At 45.5% G+C, this 27,556-nt stretch overlaps 1 protein-coding gene across 2 annotated transcripts in view; it reads left to right on the top strand.

The window, feature by feature from the left end:
* Positions 1 to 27,556, top strand: part of FGF12 (fibroblast growth factor 12) — a 220,248-nt gene that overhangs the window by 54,852 nt on the left and 137,840 nt on the right. The window contains exon 1 of one of the 2 annotated variants that reach the window (XM_085069406.1): positions 25,816 to 25,967. The exons of the other annotated variant lie outside the window; for it this stretch is intronic. Coding sequence (XP_084925532.1) covers positions 25,880 to 25,967 — 88 coding nt within the window. The 5' untranslated portion in view covers positions 25,816 to 25,879. Of the gene's footprint in view, positions 1 to 25,815; positions 25,968 to 27,556 lie in introns of those variants that run through there. 2 annotated transcript variants of the gene reach the window in all.

Below are 27,556 nucleotides of genomic sequence, written 5' to 3'. Positions count from 1 at the left end.
CAGGGACTGTTCAAACTGTGCATTGGGTTGGTGAGAGGCTGCTAGGAAGAGCTGTAAAAGCATGTCTTACACTCTGCCCTTGGATGTGAAATCCGTGTGCTGATGGTAGTGAGCATTTGTATTCAGATGATTTCCCAAGCTCTGGTGTTGAATGCTGTGGAATTAAGTGTTTGCTGTTGTTTTTTCAGGCAGGGACAAAGTGCAGGGTGGTCTAGTGAGCTGCTTTTTGAAAGCTGTTCTTAGAGATGTGTTTTTTGGTTTCTTTTACTTGTTCTCTGTTTGTACAGAGACAGAGCATTCTGCTTTCTTTCACCTGCTCTTGGTGCAAGACAAAACCTGATTCTCTGCACAGGTCTCAGCAAAAGGCCTGGTTATGGTCAGGCAGGTGGATTTCTACCTGCTGGTTTTTGTAATTTAAATACATCTGGTGTCTGCTAGATATGAAGCCTATTCACACAGAGAAACACTGCCTGCCTTCACGAGTGTCTGGATTTGGAGGCTTGTTTTGGGTAGTTTTAATTTGGAAGGATTTCCTGGTGGTGTTTTTTGCTGTTCTTGGTTGGGGTTTTTTTAACTGCAAAATAGGGATTTGCTGTGGCTTGGACTGGGTTGTGTCTTGTCCTTTTCTATCTGACCCATCCATGTCAGGGCCTTGGCTTCCTGTCTTCTGGGGATGAAGGAAAAATGTCCCTTGTGAGCTGTGCTGCAGAGCTGTCAGGCAGCAGTTGCTGCATGGGTATCTTCTTTGCTTTTTTGTGCAGAGCTTCACAGCTTCACAACTTCACCTGTGAAGGTGCTCCAGTGGAGCTTCTGTTCCTGGCAAGGCTTCTCAAGAGGTACTCAAAGGGCAGGGAGGCCTCAGAAGGCATGGAGGGCTGTTTGCATCATGGGCTTCATGCATTGGCACAACACATCTCTTGATGGTGCAGTGATAATTCAGGTCTGGTGCTGAATGGGACACCCCAGCTGGTGCCACGGATCAGCTGTTGAGTGCAGGCTGAGCACACTTAGGGCTGCCCCACTGAGTTCACCAGCTGTGCCACTCAAATGACGGCTGCTCGCTTCGTCAGGAGCTGCTGCCTTCTGGAAGACATGGGAGCAATCATCTCCACTGGGAAGGAGATTTCTGAGCTTCTCCTGTGGAGCAGGTGTGAACTGTGAAGAAGTGGGGTCATCTTTAGTTAAGTGCCCTCAGCATCAATCAGTTACCAATATTTCATCTCCCTTCCCTGGTGCCTTTGGAGGCATCTGACATCCATCAAATAAAGCAGTCTCCAGATGGCCCCAACATATGGTCCATGTCTCGGAATAGCTGAAATCTAAATGCTTGCCTCCCTGGGAAGCTGCAGCCCCTTGCTGAGTCTCAGCATCCAAGGGAGATGCCTGCTGCTTTAATCAATGTGTGTTCCATTTTTTTTCTGCTTTGTCATAGTCATAATAATAAGCAAGTCTCGCTTCAGCATCCCTAGCTGCAAGAACCTTTCTGTGCTTGAAATACTAAATGCATGTCAGTCTCTTTCTTTCCTCTTGTCTCTTCCCTCATTGCTAGGACCCTAGTGATCTTCTGAATCCTCAGAGCACTAATTACCCTCCTCTTCCCTCCTGCTACTGCTGCTCTTCCTTCCTTCCTTCTTCTAATCTCTTATTTGTGTAAATTGCCAAGGGTGAAGGCAGAGTAAATATCAATAAAGCAATTCAAGCCACTCATGATGTTTCTAAGGTCTGCCCAAGGGGAATGGCAATTAGTGAAGGCTGTTATTGGTCTGTCCCACTTCGCACCAAAGTTTGTCTTAGTCTGTCATCTCTTCATTCCTTTATCCTCACTCTGTTTAGCACTGTGAAATGGCAAACCAATTCCTGAGCCTCCTGGGATAGGCCTCCAAATTTGTACTCCCTTAAATATTCTATCTGATTTGATGCTTTGATCCTACTGGGCCTAGAAGTACTACCAGCATAACTACAGGGAGTTGGGCAGCACCCAAGGAAAAGCAGTCTTGAGCCTATAATGACTGTTTTCCTTGTCCCTGTTGAAATCCATTTGGAGTCTACAAAGACACACTTCTGTAACTCCTGCTCCCTATATCAAAGCAACCAGTCATTTAAAAATAATTTTAAAAAATAAATTATTGGAGTTGGATGGGAAAAAAGTTCCTGCACAAAAACTTCAGATGGAGATCTTCTGCTAATTTAGTAAATATAACAAGAAAAAAAAGGGTGTTCCTTTAAAAGTGGCAAATGTGACTAAATATGTGATGGCACTGCTTTATTTAGGGTAAGTAGTTATGATTTGCACATATTTGTGTGCACAAGTATTTGGTCAAGATTTACATAAGTCAAAAGTGCAGTTAAAATTCTCATTGATAAAGGGAATATGAGCCCTGAATAGGAGTTGGTTGTGCAGCAGATATCTGTCCTTCTGCAAGGTTCATAAACTTTATGAAGTTTACCTTGTGAATGATGTAACTCTGTGTTGCAGTTGTCAGAGGCTGAACAACTTGCCCTAGTCCTTAATGGCCTTGACCTGCTGAGCTCTGCACAGGTTTGTTTTTGCAGAGCTGAATTCACACACCCTCCAGATGCTGATATTGCCACTCAAATGGTGCAGTCTACCGGTTTGAGATCTGGCTTTGTGTACTCATCTGTGTAATCTGGGGCTCAATAATTTAGCCTGTGGCATCGACTCAGAAGCCCATTGCTTTTTATCTGGCTTGGTGATGGTTCTCTGCCCTGTGTTTGAAATCAAGGCAAATGCTTTCTACGCTGTACCTTAGATTTTTAAGGTTGCGAAAGTGGAGAGTATAATGAGATTCTGCAATGTGGGAAGGAGTTATTGATACCTTGGTTTCTCTTTAATTTTCCATGAAACTTCATGCTTTGTGGAGCCCCAAAGTCAAGGAAAGAACAGTCTCCCTTATTCCAGTCCAGGCTAATCATGGCTGCATAGAGACCTGGGTTGAAAGTCCTGAGGCTTCATGTACCACCACACTGACACCAGACTGTGAGAATGATGTGCAGCCTTTGTCTGGGCTATCTTTTGGGCTGAGATCTTTCTTTATTATGCCTGTTTGCTGGTGCTTTTCCTCTCTGCCCACAGAGTTAGCCCCCACTGCTTTGGTAGATTAAATTGGATATATCCAGTTTATGTTACCTGTCACCAAAGAGCCACCACGTAGCAACAGTTTCCCAGCCTGACCCTACAGCTGTCCCCATCTCACCCTCTCCCTTCCCCAGAGGTACCAAAACATGCATGATTGCTGTTGAGTGAGCAGTTCCTTTGTGTGCAGATGGCAGAGTATTCATGTCTCTTGTAAATTATTTACAAGTCTTGATGATTACGTGCAGGAGGTATTGTGCCAGTATTGGAATTACATTAATGAATTTAGTCTTGAAGTTAGAAAAGGGTTTGTGATGAGGAAAAGTGCAGGGTAGCATTCTGGAACAGCTTCCCATAGGAATAGTGACCTGCTTGGGTTTTTTCTGGCTTCTCTTTAAGTGTTTATGGTGAGCCCATATGAAGTGATGATCCAGACTGGTGGGTGTGGGACAGGGTACTTGACATTTTGGGACCATAGCAGATGCCTGGGGACCTCGTTCAACATCATATTTGCAGTGGCTTCACTTTCTCTTTCTGCAATGAAATTCCAGCTGCCTGGATTAGCTGTGATCACCTCCCCAGCTAGCAGGGTAAGGTGCCTCAGGTGTGGGTGCTGGGGTGTCTCTGAGCAGAGCATCATGGCCAGAGCCTGGCACAGGGCTGTGCAGATGTGGCCATTCAGCTTTGGAGATGCTTTTGTCCCCACAAGCATTTCAGTGACATTTGTGTGAGCACAAGGCTCTGTGGGTCTGTGCTGATTGTCACCTTTGTGCTGTAGATGCCTGGGCAGGTTTGGCTCCTCCTTGGCTGTGCAGGGCAGACAGGAGAGGTGGGGCAGCAGCTGAAGGAGGTCAGGAAAGTGTGTGGAGTGCCTCTGCATCCCCAATCCCATGTTTTTCCTAAATCACTGCTCACTTCCCTCTGCTGCTCCCACATACTCCATCCCTTCCATTTTCCCCCCTTCCCTTGCAGCTCAGTCACCCTCTGTGCTGCACACCTCACTGCCAGCAGCAGAGTTGCTTAAGTAGATCCTTTGCCATGTGCTGGTGTCCTCAGTGAGCAATGGGAGCTGCAGGAAGCACTGTCAGCCTGGAGCCTTCCCTGCACCTCATCACAGCAGTTCCAGTTCTTCATCACCCAAGGCAGATGCCTTTTATAATTGCTGCTGATAATGGTTGTAAGGCACGTCCTCTACAAGATGTGAGGTGGTACTTAGCAGAAGGAGAGAAAACTCTTTCCAACCATATGGTTGTATCAGCACTTGTTTGATGCCAAGGTTGGCTCTTGGTTAAATTGGGATCCCACTTTGCATGCCTACGTCTGCTGAAGGAAAAAAGTTTGAGTTGGGGCCATAAAATGATTAACTTTTTACATGTTTATTTCCATGCTCTCTTTCTACATGTAAAGCATACAGCTTAAAAAAAACCCCAGCAATTATAGGTGTAATATTTTGGACCAACTGTGGTACTGTACTAAGATGAGTCAATTAATTCTGTCTCTACTGAGAAATAGGAAGAAAATCTCTGTGGCTGTCATGTTCCATCACCTTCCATATCACTTTGAACATGCATTTCTGAAGATGCCAACCCCATTGTCTCACACCCCAAATAATTTATACTGTGCTTTGAAGACCACTGCTGGTGTAAGGGAGTACACCACATCTCTGGAAGGCACTCAGGAAGGTTTCAAGGGTGGCAAGCTCCTTATTTCTGGGGTTATTCTCTGTGCATTTATTGGTAGGTTGATGGGTATGAATAAGAGCTTGTGGTCTTTCATTGAGACCTTGTTTGGTCTGTTCAGGAATATGATGCATGATAAAAGAGCAGCCTTTGTTCTATTACATTCATCCTTGAATAAGAAAACGCAAGAAAATCGTTGCTTGTACAAACAGATACTGGGAAAAAACTGTTCTGGAAACCCTTCTGAAGTAAAAGTGGGACCTAGGGAAAAGGAGTAGTGGGAGGTGTGAAGGGAATTTTGACACAGTTTATTCATGTAGATGTGGGGTCTGGGACTGTGAATACAGTGCAGCCAGGAGGTGTTTTCTGTGGGTGCTCTGGGTCAGTTTTGTGCCCACTATGTGGTGTGCCAGACTGGCTCAGTGGCTTGGGTGGTCAGAGGTTAAACTGTAACTCACATTTCACGTGGTGCAAAGCCTTGTGCCTGCATTTGAGACTGTGTTAAACTGTGTGGATGTAGCCAGTGTGTTTTATCCACAAATTTTTTGATTTAAGTCTTTCTCTATCCCACTTTCTCTTTAAAATGCTCATTTACAAAGCTTCATATCACAGTTTTTACCAGTTGGAAAGTTATAATTAAATCAGCCAGAAAAAGAGGAGACTGAACACTCAGCATATCTGAGATCGGATCAATTTAAGACAAAAAGGTTTTAATGCATTAGAAGAGCTTTGGGTGTCATCTGTCTCAGCCTGTGCCTTCCCCACTGCCTGATGTGAATGCACTTAGAGCTGCTGTTGAAAGCACTCTCACAGCATGATGTTATTGTGGAACCTGGATTCAGTGCACACTAAACTCGACAGATAGAATTGTGAATTGGATTCTTTTTCCCCTTCTGATGTTTCATATCTTCATTAAAAAAATAGAATCATACCTAATATCCCCAAATGGCAAATGTGTGAATCAGAAGCTTATAGATACAACATTTTGAAGCTACTGCATTTCTTATGCAGCATTTAATCTGAAATACCCTAAGAAAATCCTGTATTATCTCCTCTCAGAATTTGCAAGCAGGGCTTTGAACAGAAATAGAGTTTTAGCAGAGGCAAGTATCAGTTCTCCAGGTAATCTGATCAATCCTTTCCTGTTATACCACATGCTCTGCAAATGCTTTTTTCTCAGCGTTTTTCTTAGTGGGAAATGTGAACATTTTTTCTCAGTCAGCCAAACGACTGTACTTGTTCCAAGTTAGGGGGAAAAAACCCAGACCCAATGGCATATCTTTGTAGAGAATGTCATAATGAAACAAGGATTGTGAGGTCCTTCTCACTTCACTGTTCGGCCTGACGCAAGGCTTTTAGCAGGAGCACAAGCATTTGCTGGCAATGCTGGCAAAAAGGCTTCAGCTGCATCTTGTCTGAGTTAAGGCAAAACCAGACCTGTCCAGAAAGACTGTATGGATGAAGTTCAGTTGCCAGGCACTGATGTTTAGTGCCATTTCAGTCTGCCCAAGGAATGTGGGATATTCGCGTTAGCGTGGGCAGATGTAGCACCAGTGCAGGCAGAGCTAATGCAGCCTGGAGACAAACTCGAGTGAAAACTGAGTCCAGAGTCAGTTTTCACTGAGCCTAGAACTGGGTATTAAGTTGGTGGTAAGAGTTTTACTTGGAGAATCTTTATTGATACAACAATGCAAAGGTGCAAAGACTAAAATAATTGAATGGGCTGTCTTCTTGCTGTGTGTTTTGGGACTTTTCTGGTAGGTTAACTTCCATTATGATGAGATCTTAGAAGTTTTACAGGAGAGGACTCCCAAAGAGTTTACAGTGTCAGTCTCTGGCCCTCATGATTTGTTCATGCCTGCTGGTTCCCATGGGCTGAGCTGTGCTTCATTGCAGGTTTTAGCTCTGTGTGCCACCGTTTGCAGCACAAGTCCAAGGGCTGAATGGGGCAGGTAGGGTTCTGTGTAAGAGTGCTGTGTGTTGTATTGCAGCCTTGTCTTTACTAAGGCTTGTTCTAAACATTCTTTGTCTAAAATCTTGCTGTCTGAGTCATCCAGACAGGCTCCATGAGAACACATGGGATCTAATCACTGTTAGCAGGCTTTTGCTTTTATTATCCTTTGGTCCAGATTTCATATAGTTCTCACTAATTCAGATCTGAATATGAATGCCTTTGTCTTCCCACAGCACTTCTGTGCAACTTCTGTCATGTAAACTTGAATTTAACTGTTCTCTTTCTGTTGATTTTATCATCTTTCCCTACCTACTATTGATTATCTACTTTGACCCTGCAGTTTAGGGAAATTTAGGGAAAAATAGGCTTCTAAGAGTGGATGTTCCTTGAGTGAGAAACCATAGATAGCTTTTGTTTTTATTTTTTTTTGTTTGTTTGTTTACTAGGACATTGTCAATATCACTCTTGTCTCATGTCTCTGTGCCCCCAGAAAGCCAGTCCAAGCTTGTGCTGTAAAACTGCCAGTCAGTTGTTCAACAACACGTGCTTGATCTTCTATAGAGAAGGAGTGTTTTGCCAAGAAAGGGCATCTGCTGGGCAAGGAGGACTTATTAATGTACAAGCACCTTCTGGCCTCTGTTCCTGCCTTCAGGGCTTGACACAACGTCCTGAAGAAGTCGGGAGCAGCAAGGCTGGAAAATGGCTTGGGACCTCCTAGCTGGGTTTCTTGCTCCCTGAGCTGAATGTTTCTCAGGCTCCTGTCCATCACTGTGGTAATTGTATGTTTGTGCAGACATGTCAGTATGGGGAAGGTCATTACCTTAATTGCATTTGGTCGTTACATAAAACACTGTCAATAAGGAGCTGTGACTACTTGGGAGTTTTAATTATGCCCTGACGTGACGTTATTGTCCTGGCCTTGCACACTTCTGTGGGTGTATTTCTGAAGGAGGTGGCTTTTGTTGCTCCAGGCTGATGACTCCTCTCAAGAAGTTGTTCTCTCCATCAAGGTGACATTCTGGAATGACAATGCGACACGTCACTGAGGAGGAGGAGAAGTGCTCAACAGGGAACTGTGACTTCAGTGTGATGTTTCCCCATATCTCCAGTCTTTTCCAAAGAGGAATGTTTGTGATTCTCCTATGTTTCCTGGGGTATTGCTCTTAATAAGAATCCTTTTAATAATGAAGAGGAGTTGTATCCTTATAACAGTTGTACCTTCAAACAGACTGAGGAAGGGCCTGTTTTAACTCCCTGTCTTGTCCCAGGATGTCTCAGACTGCAGGTCAAGGAGAACTTGGTTGAATGATTTGTAATAACAGATTAATTTATATTAAATGTCCAGACATATTGGACAGACAGGGAATTTCAAACTGAGATATCCATGCTCTGACTACCCTATCAAGGATGCTCAGTGCTTCCAAAATATGTTGTCCCCTTGAGGTCTCCTGACTTCAGATACAAGAGAATGGAAACACACTTATACATTGGGCACTTTCTTTAAAATTATCTGTAAATGGATCTTGCCCAGAGTGTGCTGAGTGTCTGCTGCTTCACATTTGTAATTCATGCAGAGGCTGTAATGGAGGAGTGAGCTGCTGGGCTGGATTTAAATGATGCCACAGATTTTTCGTAGCTCTACAAGAAGGTGATGCTTCTGATGTCTTTAACTTTGGTGTCTCTTCAGGGGAGCCTATGAGCAAAGGTGTCTATTACTGGTGGAGCAGATAAGTTCTCTACAGAGGCAGAAGTTTTCCCCAGAACTGGAAGTTTGCAAGAGCCTTTCCTCCACCTCGCATTGCTTCCTGACAATGTGGTGAAGGGCTGATCCTCGGGTCTGGCACAGCACCTGGGTAGAGCAAGTGGGATATTCCAATTAGTACAGTTTGTGGAAAATGTATTTAGTGACTTCCATCCATCTGTGATGGGGACTGAATGAAAGCAGCTGCACTGAACACATACAACTTAATCAGTGCTAAGTGTCAGCTGCACTGCTTGCTTACCCAGTGTTAACCTACTGGGTAAGACATACCTGTAATAAATAAATAGGATAGATCAGGGAAGGTTAGTTTGTCATATTTTTTAGCAATGGGAAGATATGCAAGAATTTGTGATTTAGGGGCTGGAGGGTTTCTTTGTGCTTCGGTCTAACTGAATGGAAATTTTCAACTCTGCAAGTGCAGCTGGATGAATAATTTGTAGTGAATAATATATCTGAAGGCTTTCACTGCATTTGGGATTGACAGAAAACACATCACAATTTTAATTATTGGGAATGATTTGCTGAAATATTCAGGAGTTATTTTTGGTTCCTGCAGACTGTGCATGAAAAAGTTAGCTATTTAAAAGCCAGACTCTTCTCCCCCCACCCCCTCCCCTGAGCTACTGTCTGGTCTCCTTTCTCCTTATAAGTATCCCAGAGCAGGGCAACAGGACTCCTTGCATCCTGGCTTGAGATTTAGCATGCAGGAATCTTAAAATAAAATAATGATTAAAAAAAAAAAGTTACTGGAAGTCTTCCTACTCTTACACTCAACAGAGAGAGCATGTGAGGGGGATCAGGATGAGGTTGATTTTTTGGCCTCTTCAGGTGCTTGTGGAACTGAAGGCTTTGCTTGAAATGGGGTGAGAGCCTGAAAGGTGGAGAATGGGGATGGAGAGGCAAGGAAAGCATTTCAAAAATGTTATGTCTCTTCCTCTCCTGTACTTTTCCCAGCTTTGAATAAGTCAAAACCTCAGGACTGGCCATCAGCAATTCAGTTTGTTATCTGAACATTGCACTGGCAAGGATATCAGGGTAATCCTGACTCTTAATGTGAGGAGTTGCTGGTGTAACCAGTTTCCCAAAACTGCTGGAAACAGCTATTTGCCCTCCTGACCCTCTTCCCCTCCTCATACCTCCCCATCAGGTGGTACCCCACCACTAAACCATCCCCATATGACACTGCTTGCTGCCCACGACTGCAGGGGAGAGTTGGCCGGGGAGGGATGCAGACACTATGAAGAAAATAAGGGAGAAACAAGCTTCTTTCCAAGGAGAAGAGTAGGAGTAATTGAAGTATAAATTTTCCTTCTCATCTGCGAAGAAAGCAGCATTTTGAAAATGGAATGGATAGGGATGAATAAAAATGTAATTTTCCTGAATAACTGAAAGAGCAAGCGGAAAGTGAGGAGGGAGATGCAGGTACAGAGCACACCGCTTTGCCTGGGCTTCTGTCAGCTGCTCTCTAAAATGCTTTGCTACCCTCTGGTGGCTTCCTGAGGATCTGTGCAGTCTAGTTTCCATTCCTTGCAAAATCCCCTGCCAACTTTTCGAGCTGCATTGAGGAACTCAGATCTGCTGATGGAGGTTTATATTTTCTCTGATTCCAAAACAGCAGTACAATAATAATGAAACAACAGCTTTTTGGGTTTTTTTTTTTAATTGGGTTTCTGGTTTGGTTTTTTTTCTGTTTGCGTGCACTCTCTTTTTGCTCTACAGCTACAATCAGAAAGGTAGCTTGGTTGGGATGTTCAAATGAAAGAATAATAGCTTTATATTTTGATTGTCTCTGTAGTGTGGCTGTTCAGAGTTTTGGAGTGACACGGGTTTCACAGACCTGCAGATTGCAAACCCATGTCCTCTACTTACCTGCAGAGGACACCAAGTGAGTACCAGTGAAGTCAGTAAAGCAAACCTCCTGTGATCTCCAGGAGTCCAGAGCAGATCCTGGTCAGCCTGGTGCAGGGCTCATATTCAAACCTTCATCATCCTTCACTGTGCTTTCATCAGTCAGTAGCTTCTTGTTTTTTCCCCTTTTCATTTTCCCTGTTCTTTAATTGATTTTACACTGTGCCTTCATAGCAGAGAAGCTGTAGGTAGGGATTTAAAGGGCAGTAGTTTCACAGATTTTACAAGAAACTCCTCCCAGGTATTAATTCCTGGGTTATGGGGTCAGACAGGCTCTTGTGATCTTTCAGTCTGACCTCCTGTGGAGTGCCAGTCACAGGACTGCCCTCAATTGACTCCTGCTTGAAGTGCAGCGCTGAATAAAGAAAACATCCCTTCCTGCTTCAAAACTTTCCAGTGATGGAAGATTCACCTTGTTAAATCATTCCAGTGCTTTATCACCTTCAACATTAAATACTTCTGAACTTTGCTTTGTTTAGTTTCAGCTTCCAGCCTTGGGTTTTCTTGTTGCTTTGTGCGTTTGAGAAGCCATGTGCTGCCAGAACTCTGTCCTGTGTAGAACTCATGATCTTGATGGAATTGCAAACCAGGTGGAGCTCCGAGAGGCACCTTGGTTGTAAGCAGTGGAAAGTTGTTAATGTTACTTACTGAGAAGTTGTGGGGTGGGATGTGAAATCACAAACTCCTTGCCCAGAAGACACATGAAGAAAGCAATACAAGGTCATGATGGGGAGTGTGTGTGCTCTTCCCCAGTGTTTGTCTGCACTGGATCTTTGGGGTTTGCATACTTAAACAGGGAGGATTTTTGCAGGTTTTCAAATGAGATCTTATTGCAAAAGTCCTGTAGAGATTGAGTTTCACGAGAAATTTCTTGAATTACAAAAACATTTGTTGTTTTGAGTGTGTTTTTTTGTAAATCAGCTGTCCTGAGGTCCTTTGGGATGTAGGCTGCTACATTCAGCACAACAATTGTGGTTAGCTTCTTACGCTGTTCCAATTTATGATACGTTTTATAAGCAGCTCCATCTATCTCACAACTTGGCAGAGGTTTGGAGTGGAGAGCAGCCAGTGCTTTTTGTGCTGGATTAGCCTACAAAAGCCCTGAGAGAGACTATGACCACAAGCCTGGTGGGCACTAAGCCCAGCTATAAGGCCACCTTAAAGGAAAACAGCTTTTTGTGGTTCAGGCAGAGGAAAGGGATGCAGTAGATTTGGGTTATTTCAACCACAGAAAATGCTGTCACAGCAGATGATCCAACTTTTTCTGTGGTTTGACCTCCATCAAGCCAAACTTTTCTGTTTTTAAATCCACTCAAAACCCCACAGGAGATGGTGGGAAGTCAGTCAGTGTGGAGCTGTGGGACAGGCTTTTAGGTTTCAAAGTCTTGTCTCTTCTTGGCAGGGCGCTGAGCCCAGCACACAGCACCAGCAATGCTCAGTGCAAAGCCACTTACCATGCAGCTCCTTGCATGGCTTTGTGGGCTGCTTGTGTGAGGCTCTAGGAGCTGCTTATCCCAGTCCTGCTGCAATATCCCTGCCTGTGAAGTGGGGACAGAAATGCCAACCTCAGCGTCTCTGCCAAGGCGGACTGTAAGGATTTGTTAATGTACACAGCTGGTGTGGGAACAGCTCTGCTGTTGATGTTCAGCATCCCCAGTCTATCTTCTGGCATTGATGCTTTCTAAACCAAAGAAGCGTTTTGAGCTGATGCCAGTAGTCATGGGTATGTCTTACAGGATCTTTTGCAGCCAGATGCAAACTTGTTTGGGCTGTGTTTTGGGCTGGCTGGACTCAGTCTGCTTCAAGGCTGCTGGCTGTGTAATTACACAGCCAGGGTGTCTGAGCTGACAAATCCAGTCTCCCAGCAGACCTTAATAGCTAAGTGTGGTGCTTTGCTGACATGGTTATAAGGCTTTGGGACTGAAGAGAGTTTACATCCTTCCCTCCCTCTTAGGGAAACTTCTCATTTGACCATAGAAGTGTAGACACTTCTGGGAAAAAAAAACATGTGCACCAGCCTTTGAAAGCTTTCTACTCTTCCCAGGTAGACTAAGGGGATGGCATAAAGTATGAAACAGAGAAGGTTTCAACTGAGGTGTTTTACGCTTTAAAACCACTTTTATTTTCAGTGTCCATCTTGATCTTGTCAGACCTCAGCTAGTTCTGGAGGAAGACAAGATGCAGACTGATAGCCTCAAAGTAAGGCAGTAAGGGAGGTTGCAGGTATTTTTGTGAGCACCTCTGCAGAGGGGACCTCAGACTGCTGCATTCCCCCTTTCACATTCTGTGTAGTACCAGGAGATGGCTTTCCTGCAGGAAATCAGGAGTATTTCAGGAAATCAATATTTCTGCCAGTTCAGCAAGAAGGCACTTTGCAAGCTGAGGATATATCTGTGATCACTGGGACTTCCTGAAAGCTGTTTCTTCCCCAGCTGCCTGTATAAGAGGGCATCAAAAATGGAGGTGTGAAAAAGTAGAGGAGGAAGCAATGAATCACCTACCACTTAAAAAGGAGAGGGAACGAGACAAAGAAAGGGAGAGGAGCCCTCCATGTCCTTAAAAATCAGTCTTTCCCATCAGTTTCAGATACAAAACTGGCAAGGGTTAGGAAAGAACAATACCATCTACAAAATTCACCAGTGGGGTTTGGCTTCTTAGTACTGATGGGAAAAATGCACTTTTGATGCCACATTCCTTCCTGTTTTCCAGGGCACTGCACCCTCTGGCAAGTGCATCAGACAACTTTCCCAAAAAGGCACTTTGGGGATGTAGCCTACATCTCTGAATGGGGAGTATGTCTCTGCTAATGAAAGCTGCAGCCAGAAATAAGAGTTCTGGAGGTTGAAAACTAGGTTAAAAGCAGCCAGCAACGGAAAGCAGCTGAAGATGGAGTGGGTTAAAGAGCTCTCGAGCATTAGATGGTGGATGGTTTAGCTTTGCTCCCAACTCCTGGGTAATGCAGTCCTGGCAGATTGACAGGGCTTCTGGGGTGAGTTGTCACAAGATGCTTCAGCTTGTTGGTTTTTTCCCCTTAGATTTTTATTTTTAGTTGAATTCTCCCACTTAACACACACTACAGTGACCCCTACTGCTGCCAGCAGTCGAGGACCAATCTCAGCACAGCCATTAAACCATGGGAAAGTGTTGCCTGTAGTCTTAAAAACAGATAGTATCATTCATAACCTGTAAGTATGCAGAAAGTCTGCTGCTAAACTCCACACCACCAAAGCGGAAAGCTTCTGTAAACCCATGTGATGCTTAAACCGTGGATATAGTGGTTTTGTAAAGAATAAGAATCAGCCAAAGCCTTCAGATGAAACCCAATCTCCCTTTTCCAAGAAAGACTGTGGAGGACAGGCTGGCCAGTTGGACCTCCCACACAGCAAAACTGCTGTACAGCACCACATGCAGAAATAGCATCTTTATTACCCCTTTTGGTCCCAGCAACCAGGACTGTCTCCTATTTTTCAAGAGCAGTTGCAGGGTAGGAAAATCTGGCAGCAATAAGAATTTGAAAGGGTGTTCAAGGCTACTTGAAACCTTATGAAAGTGGATGGTTGCTGCTCTGTCTTCTGTAACTTCTTGTGACGTGTTAAGAGAAGAGCCTCATACCAATCTACACACAGCATCTCATGTCTGTTGTAACCACTCTGACCCTGGGCTGAATCATCACCTGCTTATTTGATCTCTCTTTTCAGCACGATTTTTCAGGTGGGTGAGTAAGATCTTAATAGGGGCATTAGGATCTTAACAGGACTTACAAAGAGAGACAGTGAAGAAAAATGAAACTTGTAATGTGGAATAAGAGGAAGCTTGAAAAGTTGGAATATTAAATGTAAATAGCAGAGTCTCAGTGACGTGCAGTGCAAACACAGCTGCTGTGTGGCAGGATGGCTGAGGGCCCATTTCCATCAATCCTAGTGGGTGTAAACACCCCAAAGAAAAGTCATAATTTGCCTCAGCAGGTGTCCTCCATGAAACCTTCCTTGGTGAGAGTGGGACTGTGGAAAAAATTATGGGGTACCAGAGACATGACCCAACAGCTTCTACAAAGTGAGTACCTAACTGGGAAAGCAATTTGGGGAAGAGCAGAACAGTACTTAAATTGACATTATCTGAGCACTGCTGCCTGTGTCCCTGACAGACCAGTGCAGGCTTTCCCCTATGACTGTTCCCCAGGAACTGCTCTGTTCCAATTTTAGCTGCTCAGACTATGCCATGGGCTGGAGCAGATGTCAGCTCAGAGATTGTACCTGATTGTTAATTTACTTTGTGTTAATGTAGCCCTGTTACCAGATGCTTCTCCAAAGGTGTACAAGTAAAGCTGTTGTCTGTTCTATCTCGTCAAAAGTACTGCATGTTTCACCTGGAGATTGGGGCTGCCAGGCTTTCTGTGCTCATTGAGAACTGTCCCCACGTCTGGTCTGGATAAATGGGCAAAGAGACAGCTCAGGTGCCCTGCCAAGGGGCAGGGTGTTGAGCATGGAGGTGGCCAAGCACCAGGAGGGATCTGTTGGTCACCCTGTGAATGATGCCTGCTCCTCTGCATGGATAGTCTGACCCATGGCCATGCTGTGTCCAGTGCACATCCATGGGCTCTGGCAGCAAAGCTCTTCTCCCCTGCTGCCAGAGTTAGTGATGCCTTGGGTCTGGGGAAAGGCAGCTGAGTTACTGCAGCTGTGTGGAGACCCAGGAGTCCCACTTATGCACTCTTTCAGAAGTTATCTTTGACCATCTGTCCTCTGAGAGCATCATCCTGAGAAGGATCCTTCTGCTTTTGCCTGTTTGCCTTTGTGTAATTGGCTGTTGACATTAACCACCTTGGACGTTTGTGGCCTTGCCTGACAGCTCTCGCTGCACCCAGGGCAGTGATTGAGGGAGCAGGGTGAGGAACAAGGCTTTTCTCTGCCCTGCTTCACTCTTACTAGCTATGGCTGCAGTTCTGGGCGTGTAGCTTATAAAAATGGGGAGCATTCTTGGTATCAGACTCTTCTTCTTACTGCAACACTGTGCACTATGCATTACAGCTCTGCAGAGCTGAGCCAGGTTGCTTTTGTGCTCTGCTGAGTGGTGCTGGATTCCTTATGGCTTCATTATGGCTTGACACTGAGTACAGGGGAATGAAAAATAGATGATGTGGCCGTGACACTTGCTGTAACTCAGCAGGGAAAAAGAAAATACACCCCCTTGGGAACATGCCTTCCCATTCCTCCCAGCTTCCAGTACTGTGTGCTGCCTCACAGTGCCTGGCACTGACCTCAGGAGCTCTGAGGCTCTCTGTCATGACAAGCAAATAGCTAATCTTGTATTTTACAACAAGCTGCTCCTGTGAGACTTAAGCAAGGACAAGTTGAGACTGTGACAGAGGGAAGCAGCAGGAGGTCCCACGCAGTGGGTCTGTTTTTCTCAGAAAGCAACCATTGCTTCCCTCTCCCCCATGCAGAAGCCCCAGTCCTGACCCAAGGACCTTCTGGAAATAGGCAGTGATTGCTCTATAGCAGGAAAATGTTGAGCTGTCATTCCATGGTTCTGAGTCATCCTGCTAAATCTGTGCACAGCAGCTGGCTGAGAAGGGGAGTGGGAGATGGAAAATCCCCTTTGGGATCAGGATAACAGTGAAGGAACCAAAGTGGTGGAGAAATAATTAGTCAAGCCTCTGAGTGTAGGGGTTTGAATGTGAGGCTGGCCTTCAAGATATCCAGGTAGAGCTTGGGGAAGGCTCACTGCTCCTGTGGAGGGATGTAACATCTAAGGAATGTTCATGTGAACTCCAATGCTGCATAGTTGAGATTTCCTCTGTGTTGGGGATTTAAGCATATGCCAGCTGAAAGGAAATAATTTTGTCAGTGGTCTGAGGATGTGGATGCATGACATGTGAGAACTGGCTCAGAACAGCTGTGCTTTAATTGGACATTTTTCCCCATTGTATCTACTGTTCCACTGCTGAGTTCCGGGATGCAGCTTTTTGGGAATGGAAAGTGATGGCTGTGGTTCCACTCACTTGAGAGCCCCCTACACCTGCTAGGATCATTTGTACAGGGACAGAAATGGTGTGTGGGGCTAAGGCAGCACTGGAGACTTTAGACAACTCAACTTTTTTGAGTGTTTTTGATTCTGCAGAGGCTTTCTCATCTGAGGAAAATTCCTAAAATTTATTGCTGCCATCGGGTGACACTTGTTTAGATAACGTCTGTGAGTGTCCCAGTATAAACAGGCAGAGGGCTAAGGCAGGGCGGGCTGGAGGTCAAACATGTCCTGCAGCAGAGCCAGTGCAGTGGCTCTGCCAATTGCCTGGCACACAGCACACTGTGGTGACTTTTCTCAAGTAGCTGGAGAAGGCACCCTGGCCACATGCCATTCACAAGCTAAGGTGAGAATTAGAAAAGGTGTGTTTTAGTGACTCATAAATAGCTTAGCACATGCTGATGGAGCAGCAGCTAAGCTTTATAATTTCAGTTTTGCATCCCTAAAGTGCCCATTAGTGGAAAAAAAAAATCAGTGCATGAAATATATGGGCTAAATTCAGACCTCATGGAGCAGTATCAGTTATAGCAGGTCAGAATCTGGCCCCAGCTCTCTAACATTATTGGAAAATCCTCTGCACTCACCCCTCTCTCCTCTAACCCTTCCTCGGTCCATTCTGCTGCTGCAGCTCCAGCTTTAGCTTGTGCTAAGCTGCATTTTGTGCTGTGCCAGGACTGTCACATGTGCCATGTGTGTGGTCCAGGTTTTGAACTTTGTTTGTGGGAAGTAGACAATCCTTGTGGTGCTTGACTTTTGAGGCCTCTGGTAATGCCTCATGCTTGTTTCCCTGCTTATGAAGAAATGCCTGGTTGATTTATCTCTTCACATACAGAAGCATTTGCCTCCTGTATTTTACTCTGCTTCTGAAATTCCATCCATTGGTCATCTTTTGTGATTTCCTCTTTCTTGATGTGCTCCACGGCAATATTCACATAGTAGTGCTTCATCTTTGACTTGAACACTTCTTATTCCTCCCTAATTTGCCAGATTATGCATGTTTTGAAATGGGATTTGCCAGAATTTTTATTCCATCATAAGTGAAATATCTTCAGCTGCTGAGGAAAGTAGGACTTTTACTTTCTCATAGGGGAGCACAGTTTTCCAGGGGGTGATAATCACTCTAAGCTGCCTGTGGGTTGGCACTGCTGTGTTTTCAGCAGAAGCAGAGTAAGACCATTACTGAGTATGTCACACATCAGCAAGGATTCCTGTCCCTGGGAGCCAGCCATGTTACCTGCCACTGGTGTGGTTATTGCAAACCACTGTTGCTAACTCTTAGAAGATTTGGGGCCTTTTATAAATCCCTGAGCCATTATGTAAGAATGGTATCTCGGCATATTTAGATTTTCTGGTTCTAGTGTCTGCAGAGAAAAGCTAACAATAGAAACCTTAAAAGATGCTGGAGCATGAGTCAAATGCAGAAAAGAACCCCAAATGTGTTACTTAGGTTTGGGTTTTCTCTTACAGCAGAGAGTGGAGGAAGTAGTTCTGCCTTGTAACTGGCAGGGTCTGAGCCTGGTCATATCAACAGCCTTCATTATTTGTGCTGAAACAATGAACAGCAAAAAAATCTTCTCTATCCTGTGAAGCCAGTGTGTGGTAGGCGTATCTCGATGTGCAGGGGGCTGCAGAGCAGTGGGGTCTTGTGGCCTAATGGGGAGAGAGTTAAGTTCCTCTCTGTTCACACCACTGTCAGCCAAACTTTCCTGGTGTTCCTCAGTTGTCTGACTTCGAGAATCTTACAGAAATGTTTTATTTTGATAAGGTCAAAGCCTTTCCTTGCAACTTTTTTTTCATAATGTTGTCAAAATACGTCAGCAAAGTTGAGATACTTTAGAAAAATGTCATTTTAAGGAAAATAACATGTTCATTTGTTTTTTTATTACTTTGGAGTATCTGTCCCAAAGTAATAGCATTCTCTGAGAAATAAACAGATTTTTTTTTTCTTAGCTGTCTTGCATTCTGGTGAGGACTACACTACATGAGGCAGTTTCAGAAAAGGAAATTTTCCAGACAAAAGTCTTCTTAGCTTAAGTTCACCTGGAAAAAAATGTACCTAATAGGAAGTCCTGTCTTAACAAACCAGGATTTCAAGGGTGGCTCTTATAAAAGGTCTTGTAAATCCTGTCTTCAAATCTCCTGAAACATTAATTTTGCTTCACCTACATAGACCCTTTATAACTGCGCTGTAATATTATTATTTAATAGCCAGCTTTTGTAATTTTCTTCCTTTCAGAACCAGTAGGGACAAGCTGTGTGTAGGTCTGATAAAGAACTTTAGCACTGCTACACTGCAGGCACTGGGAGTTGCATGTTCCAGAATAGGGGTCTTTCCAGAGAAATCTGTTTCAGACATATCTCTGTGCACTCTTTGGCCATGGTGGCCACTTAATGAGTGAGGGTCTGAACCGTGGTGTCCTACTAGTGGCTTTACTCTTATTGGAGCAATTGTGAATTGGAGCAGAAAGCCTTTCTTGTACCATCATTCCCAAGGCAGGCAGTTAGGCAAACACTTGCTTGTCTTGATGAGGCTGTGCCACATGTGTTGTATTAGCATGCCAGAATAAATACACTTCAGGTCTAGACAACAGTAAAAGGCTCTGTAAGTGTCACTGGAAGCAGGCAGATGGGGAGGCTCGTGCTTCCACAGATGCTGATCCCTACCTCAGATGCCCTCTGGAACATTAAGAGTGAGTTTGCTCAAGGGGCTGCTAGCACAGTTGCTCTATTGTACTTTTACCCTCAGAAAATCGCCTTTATTAAGCCTGACGACTTTTCCCTGTGAGGTGGATGGATTGGTCACACTCCTAGATGAGGAAAGTGGCCTGCCAGTTTGTTGTGTTTCATGCAGGGAGCTGGGGGAAAAACCAAGAGCATATCCTGAATTTGGAAGCTGCACCTATTCCAGCCCTGGCTTTGCCTTGGTGGCTGCTTGCTGAAAGCAGAGGAGCCAAGGGGGTGTCGGTGGGTAGAGCCCAGCAGCTCTACTGGCTGGCAGGTTGGCTTGCTGCCCACCTCAAAAGCCTGGCTCAACTGTGATCTGCTGCCCTCTAAACTTGGGTCATGCCTCAGGCAAAGCCATTGTTACCTACCGTGGATTAATAACCTCAATTACGAGAGCCCTGTGGGTCAGATCTTCCCCGTGCTGGCTGCATTACAGCCCTTTAATCTGCTTTTCTCTCTCATAACCTCTGAGCCAGGAGGGATCGGCAGGCGGGGGAGATCTGCCTTCCAGCGTGTTTTCCCTTGGAAGGGCTGCAGATGTGAAACAGCAACCACAGCTGGCAGGGGATCTGAACCCAGCAAGGAGGTGCACCTAGAAGGTGCTTCTGCAGCTCTCAGGTTCAAAGGACAAATGTGGCAACATCTGGAGGTTTGCTATGAACTACATCCACCTACAAAAAAATCACAGCACCCATCCTGTGGGGTGCTGGCAGTCAGATTTGGTCACCTGGGTAAGGGACTGCATAGCTCTTGTGGGAGAAACATCTCTCGAAATTCCTTAATGTTCTCGGAGCAGCTGGGTAAAGGTGAGGCAGAAGTCTGGATTTCTAAAATGCTTCCCTCACTGGGTGTTTCTTTTAAAGAAGGAAAGGGCAGGTCTCATCAGTGGGGAAATTGCCAGTGAAGAGGGACTGAACTGTGCAGTCCTGGACATGCTCCTAAATGATCTTGAAGAGTGAGGGGATGAAGAAGAGACAAAATCATTTGAGTAAGAGAAACAGAAGTGGACAGGAAAGAGCTGCAGAAAGATTTCTTAATACAGAGCATCTGCTAAACTAACAACAGTATAAACTGGGGAGGAGTGTGGGACAATGCACCCATTGATGAAACTAAAGTATACAGGGGTGTGTGTGTGTATGCGTGTATATATATATATATTTATAATATATAAAATTTATGGTCACTTATTATAAGGGGTGCTACCACAGTCCATTTCCACACTGGAAAAAGACCACATAGAAAGTGTGAATCTCTCTGGAAGTTCTAGCTCAGCAGATACAAGCAGAAATTATTGGAAAAGGTGCAGAGAGCAAATGAGAGCTATCATCCTGCCGTGCTAGAAGTCCCTGGAGCATTTGCACCTTGAGTACTGTGTGCAGCTCCAGTTATCCTGTCTCAGAAAAGATGTGATAGAACTAGAAAGGCACAGGAAACAGTGACAAGGTCAGTGGAGCGTGAAGTGTAGCTGCTGCCCTGGGAATGATGGAACCGATCAGGCATTTTCAGGTGCCTTCAGAAATGAAACAACTGAGGAAGGAGAGATGACAGAGGTGTATAAAACCATGACTGTTATGGAGAACATAAAATTACCATTTCACAATATAATCTTATAATGCTCACCTTACAAGTTGAGGTGAGCATTAAATGGAAGTATCGAGAAGGAGTTCTAAACTAATAAAGGCTTTTTCCTGCTGCATGATTAACCTGTAGAACTCCTTGCCAAAAGATAGTGAGGAGGCCAATGACATTACTGGTTGCAAAAAATGGTTATAGAATATTTTTGGGGGAGAAATCCATCAAGTGTTCTTAAAAACATTGTGAGACATCCTGTGGATGAGGGCAGCTGCTGGGCTGTGGAAGTGGGTGGAAGGAGCAGTGTCTGGCTGCCCCTTTTCCAGAGTATCTGTTCTGAGCTGCTCACACTACTGCCAAAACATTTGGAGATGCCCTAGAAGTTCAGTTCAGGTTCTGAGGAAGTGTCACTGTGCTGAAAAAATATTCAGAACAACCACTTTTCCCTGATTCAAACTGGAGACATTTGATGCACAAAGCCTTCTTTACATGTAATATTAGATTTCTTCTTAATGTCAGGAAATTCAGCTTCTGAGTGCTCATTATGGTAAGCTTTTTATGTGTCTGAGGATAAGCCTATTAAATGATCAAGGCTATTGGACATCTTTTCTTTTGCTCTGGAACCTGCTTTGGTGAGCTGAGAGGTGCTGAGATTTTACCAAGTCAGTCTCTCCAGCAGGAGCTGGAGTTGGTGGTTTCTGTTTGCTCTTGTTCAGAAAAGTAGCTGAGAAATTAGTCTTTCTTGTCTAATGTACAAAATCAAGCTCTTCTTTTTTTCTGTTTCACCTTCTATTTGCTCTCAGAAGGTGTGTGGTATACTTTATCTGTGGTAGAGTTTCCAGCAGAATCTTTGCCTTACAATAAGTGCAATTTTACACTGATCAGGAAGAGGCTAATCCTCTCAAATCACCAGAATGAGGACTGACGGATGATTCCCTACTTGTCCACAAATATATTTTGTGACCTTCAGCAAACCCCCCAACTCTGTGCTGCAGCTCCCACTGTCTGTGGTGTGATTGTGCTGTGCTTTGGTGGAGCTGGGTGCAGTAGAAGCTGGATGTGGCTGCTATGTCCCTGAAGCAGACCCTGCCATCCCTCCTTGTCAGCAGTGCTCTGATTCATGGAGAAGGCAAAAGGGTAACCAGAAACACTTAGAGAGCACAATGGTGACAGGGGCTAGAAAGGGCTGTAAGTTTTGGCTCATTGGTAGATTTTGCTCAAATGGCTCTTGCAAAGAAAGGTGTTGTGGAGTGATTCTCTGCCATCACTGATCACATATGTACCAATGAACTGAGCATCAAGAAATGAGCACCAAGTGAGAGGAGTTTTGTAAATTTACAGAGAGAGGGCCATGGTCCAACATCTGCATCAGCACCAGCTTGGACAAAGCTCTTGAGGTTAATGGGCCCTTTCTCATCATATCCGCTTGTGTTTGGCCAGAAAATACAACAAGGGCAGAGACTTGCAAAAAAAACAAACCAATCAACCAACCAGAAATAACACCACCTGCACAAGCTGTTTGTCTGTGTACAGTCACAATGTTCAAAGAACTGCTGGTCAATATGGGTGAAAACAGAACAGCATGGACCCAGAGCCTTGAAAGATTATTACTGCCTTTGTATGAACACAAGGAAATTACCTTTCCTTGCTAGTCTCTTCTTTCAGCTTTTGTAACTGGTGAACTCATACATATTATGCTATTTTAATACCTAGCAAAGAGCCTTGTCGGCTAAATCACCTTATTTTTTTCTCTGATCAGAGCGCAGTACATTCCTCTTTTTAGTAGAAGGTATTAATTTAAATTCCATAATCCTAAACATATTCTCGTTTCTGTTCAGTGCTTCAGAAGGCCAATGGCATTTTAATTTAATAAGAGAGAAACACACGTGACACTGTGTTCCCTGTAAATGTCTTCTGACCTCAATGAGGCTTTCACAGCTTTCTTTGTGTTCCAGCAAATGCAATCCCTTTTATTCAAGCACACTATCATTTCTAATACCTGTGTTCTACCAGTGGCTAAAAATTTAAATATGTGTAGCATTTTCATGGCAACTTCTGAGATGCTATTTGCATTATTATTTAGTAGTGCAGGCTCATCAATGGAGCTATAGTGAGATTTATGCACTCTGTCCCATTGAAGTATTGTTTGGGTACAGGCTGTCCCTCTGCACTGAAATTTTTTTTTTGTTTTGTTTACCTTGTTTTCAGATTAAAATGAGTTAACACATCTAGCAATGTCTCAGTTTATGTCAGCTCCATTTATCTTTTCACATTCTTTAAGCTTTGTTTACTGGGTTAAGATTTACCTAATTGGGTACACGATATTACTGAGTATTTTGTAGCGTGTAAACACTTGAGTCATATGCATCACAGTTCTTCCTTTGCCATTTTTATGCTTCAATTTTGCTGTTTAAACTTACTTAAACCTACTCAGTTTGAAACAACGTGTGCTTGTTGCAGTCCTTAAGGCCCTTCTTCAGAAATGTCAGGTAGCATTCTTTCTTTTAGCTGGTTTGAGTTTCCCCTCCTTTCCTCTGATGTGAGTCAGGAACTGACCCCTTGGAGTGCACCCCACAAATGCTGCATTATCAGCTTTGCTGCAAGCTGATGGAAACTTCCCCAAGAAATGGGGATGTTTTATAAGTGGTTTTGTTCTGAGATTTTCCAAGAACAACTGCATTAGTTTAATGAACAGAGGTCTCGAAATTCAGCTACCTGTCGCATTTTCATTTTTTTATTCTTACAAACATCTATATGATGTCCAACACACTTGTCCTTGCACATTCATATAATAAATCTGCCTGTTTCCATACGAGCTTGATATGTTTAACATCTAAGTGCAACTCTTCCCTCACACCAGTGCTGCACTTCAGTCCTGGCATCTCTAAATGAGAGCCCCCTCATTTACAGCTCCATGTTGGCTGCTAAGCAAGGAAGGCACCTTGACTTTGGATCTCACTGTACTGTCCTTGATCTGCCAGATCCAGAATTGTTCTCATCTCAAACATGCTGCTGATGCATTTGCAAAAAGAGGACTATTATTTTTTGTGCTATTACCAAAGTACCGGAGAATCACCAGTTCTGTTTTAGAGCTTTGCTGTGCAAACTACTTCTGGCCATGTTCCAGCAGGGCTACAGGCTTGCTGTCTGATGATCAGGTGTAGAAGAGGACTGAAGGACAGCTCTGGGTGAAGGGGAATGGTAACAGCTGTAGTCTCAGTTTGGTATCTGCCCTGACATGGCACTGCAGTCTTTCGTCATGGATGTGGAGCAGGGATTGCTGAGGAGTGCAATGGAGCACTGATCCTGGGTAACAGGGGATGTGGAGATGGAGAAGGGTAGTTTCATTTAGCTATTTGCTGTGACTTGGTGTATGTGCAAGGTCCATCTAAAATAGCTTATAAATTAAGACAGAGTGATGAATTTTCAGTCCAAGTCACAGCAGACAACAAAAACTGAGTTTAGCATGAATCCCAGATATTATTTAGCAATACCTTCTGTTCTTCTAACAGTCCTGAACTCTATGCCACCGGCTTTGCTTCTCGCTAAGTGCTGTTTTTGAGCATATGAAATAGAGTTGACTGGAAAATAAGAGCTACCATTTCATGAAATATTTAGCATTTTCACTGTTCTTCTTCTTTTTTTTTTTTGCCCTTTCCTATTAAAGAGTAAAACTGAAACTGGGGAGTATTTATTGAGGGCATGAAAGACTTGAGGTGCTTTCAAAAATATTGGTTTTGCCACAAATGCTTGATAGATTGTCACACCTGAACAGCATTTCTTTTGCTATGCCTGATTTATGTGCCTCAATACTCTGATGTAGATGTTAGCATCTAAGTCTGTATCCCCACTCTTGCATCCCTGTGAAGTGTTGGCCAAAAGCCTCTTACATCCTAGAGTGCACGCTCTGGAAAATGTCCATCTCATGAGCTGGTCAGAGACACCTGGCCACTTCTGCCAGGTATTAGCAGAAACAAAAGCAAGAAGGCTTTGAAAGGTAGTGTGTGAATAGATAACCCTGCTTGAGCTCAAGGTAATTCAGTTAGAAATTCACCCTTTTGCAGGGTTCCTATTTGTCCCAGAGGGAGTTGTTTTTAGTGAAGTATTAGAGATTACTCAGGTGAAAGAGTTCATTTGAAAGGCTTTTGTCTATGCTAGTACTGTTTTGTCGAAGGAATTTTTCTGTGTTCCTGTTCTTTACAGCCTTGCGTTGTGGGTTTTGTGTAATTTCATGACTTGGAGACAGTTCTAAGGAGAGCATCTTTCCCTAACCATCCTTGCATGTGAAATACGTGCCCTACCTTTCTCTGTGCAGCACCAGCCCTGAGACTTGTCTGCAGCGCTGTACCAGAGACAATTTTAAAATGGGTGAGAAAGAAGGAGCCTCGAGTTTCAGTGGAGCGCCCTTGGCAGGAGGCTGGCGCCTTGGGGTTTGTAGGTGGAAATACGGAGGCTCCTTCGTTTACAGCGTGTTCATTCAGGAGCACCCCTGTCTGGGTACCCGCACGCACCGCTGATTTAAGACAAGAAGTGTGTCTTTTCCCCAGCCCCCGGGAGCCCCGGGAGGGCCGCGCTCGGTGCCCCGCACGGGGTGCCTGCTGTGGCTGGGGACAGCCGCGGGCACCGACCCTGCCCTGCCCGGCCCCTCACGGCGGCTCTGGCGGAGCGGGCGGCGGGGCTGTCTCCTCCCTTCTCCCTTCCTCCCTCTCCGCCGGGACTCGCACAACTTGAGCGCGGCGGAGCCGTTCGGAGCGGCGGGACGCGGTCCTGGGCGGCGGGGGGCGGCGGCAGAGTCCCCGCCCGGCCTCCCTCCCTCCGGCGGAGCGGAGCGGAGTACAGCGGGGGGGTCCCGGCGGCGCTGCCCGGCCCGGCGGGGGCTGTGCCGGCAGGGGGCAGGGCTAGGAGCCGGCCGCGCGTGTTTCTAGGGCTTGACGTCCTTCCAGCCAGCCCGCCCCGCTTCCCGGCACGGCCGGCCCTCCGCCGGCGGACAAGTCCCGCGAAGTGGCGGCGGGGCCCCCCTCCCTCCCCCGGGCGCGGCGGGGCCGCGGCGATGGGCCGGGAAGTTTGGCGGCGAGGGGGCCCGGCGCCCCGCCGCTGAGAGCCGGCCGCTCCGGGGCCGGTCCCTTTTCCGAGGAGAGGGAGGGCGCCACAAAGTGAAATCCATGAGGATTCTCGGGCTTCTCCTGGAGAAAGGCTCGCATATGCTGCAGTGTCTCTGTGGAAGGCGCCTGAGATCCAGCCACAGCCCAGGTGGGGAGCGCGCGTCCTTGTCCCCGCCGCCCTCGCCTCGCCGCTCGGCCCGGGCTGGCCCCGTTTCCCCGCCGGCCTGCCCTGCGCCTCCTCCGCCTCGCCGGCGCCGCGCACAGGTGGCCGGGCTGGGCCGGGAGCTGTCCGCGGTGCTGACCCCGCCGGGCATCCCCGGCACCGAGTCCCCGCTAACTCGCTGTCCCGCACCCGGCTCCCCTCCGCCCCAGCAGCCCCACCCGATGGATTCCCAACCCGGCCCCCCACTGCCCGAGGCCTCCACCCCACCCTGTGCTGAATTCCGCCTGGAGCCCCCACCCACACAGACCTCCCACGTGGGTCCTTTGTCCTCACAGGGATTCCTACCTCACACATGGCCCTCATTACGGTTCCCCATCCCACCTCCAGCCCGCTCAGGTCGTTCTTCTTCATATGGCACCCCTGTGCCTCTCATCCCACCTGGAACCCTCAACTTTGGCCTCCGTTACCACCTGGTCAACATGGGGGTAACCTTCCCCAGAGTGCTAGTGGCCCCACTGTAAGAGCTCTCCTACTCTGTGTTTCTGGTAATAGTAACGTCGCAGTGTTTTTCCGGTGGAGGGTGTTGAATGTGTTTTTCAGTGGGGATGTGCTTGGAAGCAAAGGGACATCCCTGCCTGCTCCTGATGGGGGGCTGGGAGACTTCCAATTCTTCTCTCACCTTCTAGCCTGCTGGGGAGAGAGCATTTCACTAGGATGGGAAGGAAGCAAAGTGGGGTGAATTTCTGAACAATATTTCTGATCCTAAGCACTTTCCCTGAGCAGTTTTTTAAGAGGAGAATAAATGCACGGGTGTCTTGTTTTGGTGTGATACTACTCCTGAGTTTTAGGATGGTCTCATTGAAGCATTTTAAGTATTGTTACTACAATTTCTTCTGTGCCACATGAATCTGGCTTTTCCTCTCTACAACACTGGGTAAATACCTGTGGAAAGAAATCCTGTGTTGTTTTTATTATTATTATGATCTGTAGAAGCTACTAAGTGGACTCTTACAAGGATGTCTTTTGTAGTCTTTTTCCCTAATGCTTGTGCTGGGGTTTTTTGCGTGATCTTAGTCCTAGAAGCGGAAAATGTCCATGTCTCCAATGCAAATACTTGGTGTCGTCTCTTGAAGAGAAAGGCTATTCTTGGGGGAACACTGTTGCTGAGGTAGCCTGGATTCCCTTACGGCCTTGCTAAGGAAAAGCTGTTAATGGTTACAGCCACCCGTTTATGCCTCAGTAGCCTCTTCTCTCCCATGACACTTGTGTGTGCAAGTTGCTGTCTCTGACAAGCTCATGGCAACAGGGGACATGCTGGAAATCTTTGGGAGAGAGCACTGGCTTCCCTTCGAAGCATGTTCTGCCCTGCTTTGAAGAACAATATGGTAAATAAATAGAATAAATTGTGGCTGCACTTGGAAGCATTACACACATTAGTCTCTTTTCAGTGAGAAACTATACTGGATGTTTCTTTGTAGTGCTATGTGTGAGTGTTTGTTTTGTGTCTTTTGGAAAGCTGGAGCAGAAAAGAGAACAATAAACTACTTGTAAAAGTGGGGTGGTGCTCAGGCCAT

Source organism: Lichenostomus cassidix, chromosome 9 (genome assembly GCF_008360975.1).
Source record: "Lichenostomus cassidix isolate B80296 chromosome 9, HeHo_3.0, whole genome shotgun sequence".
NCBI classification, from domain to species: Eukaryota; Metazoa; Chordata; class Aves; order Passeriformes; family Meliphagidae; genus Lichenostomus; species Lichenostomus cassidix.
This window is presented reverse-complemented; position numbering and strand designations above follow the sequence as displayed.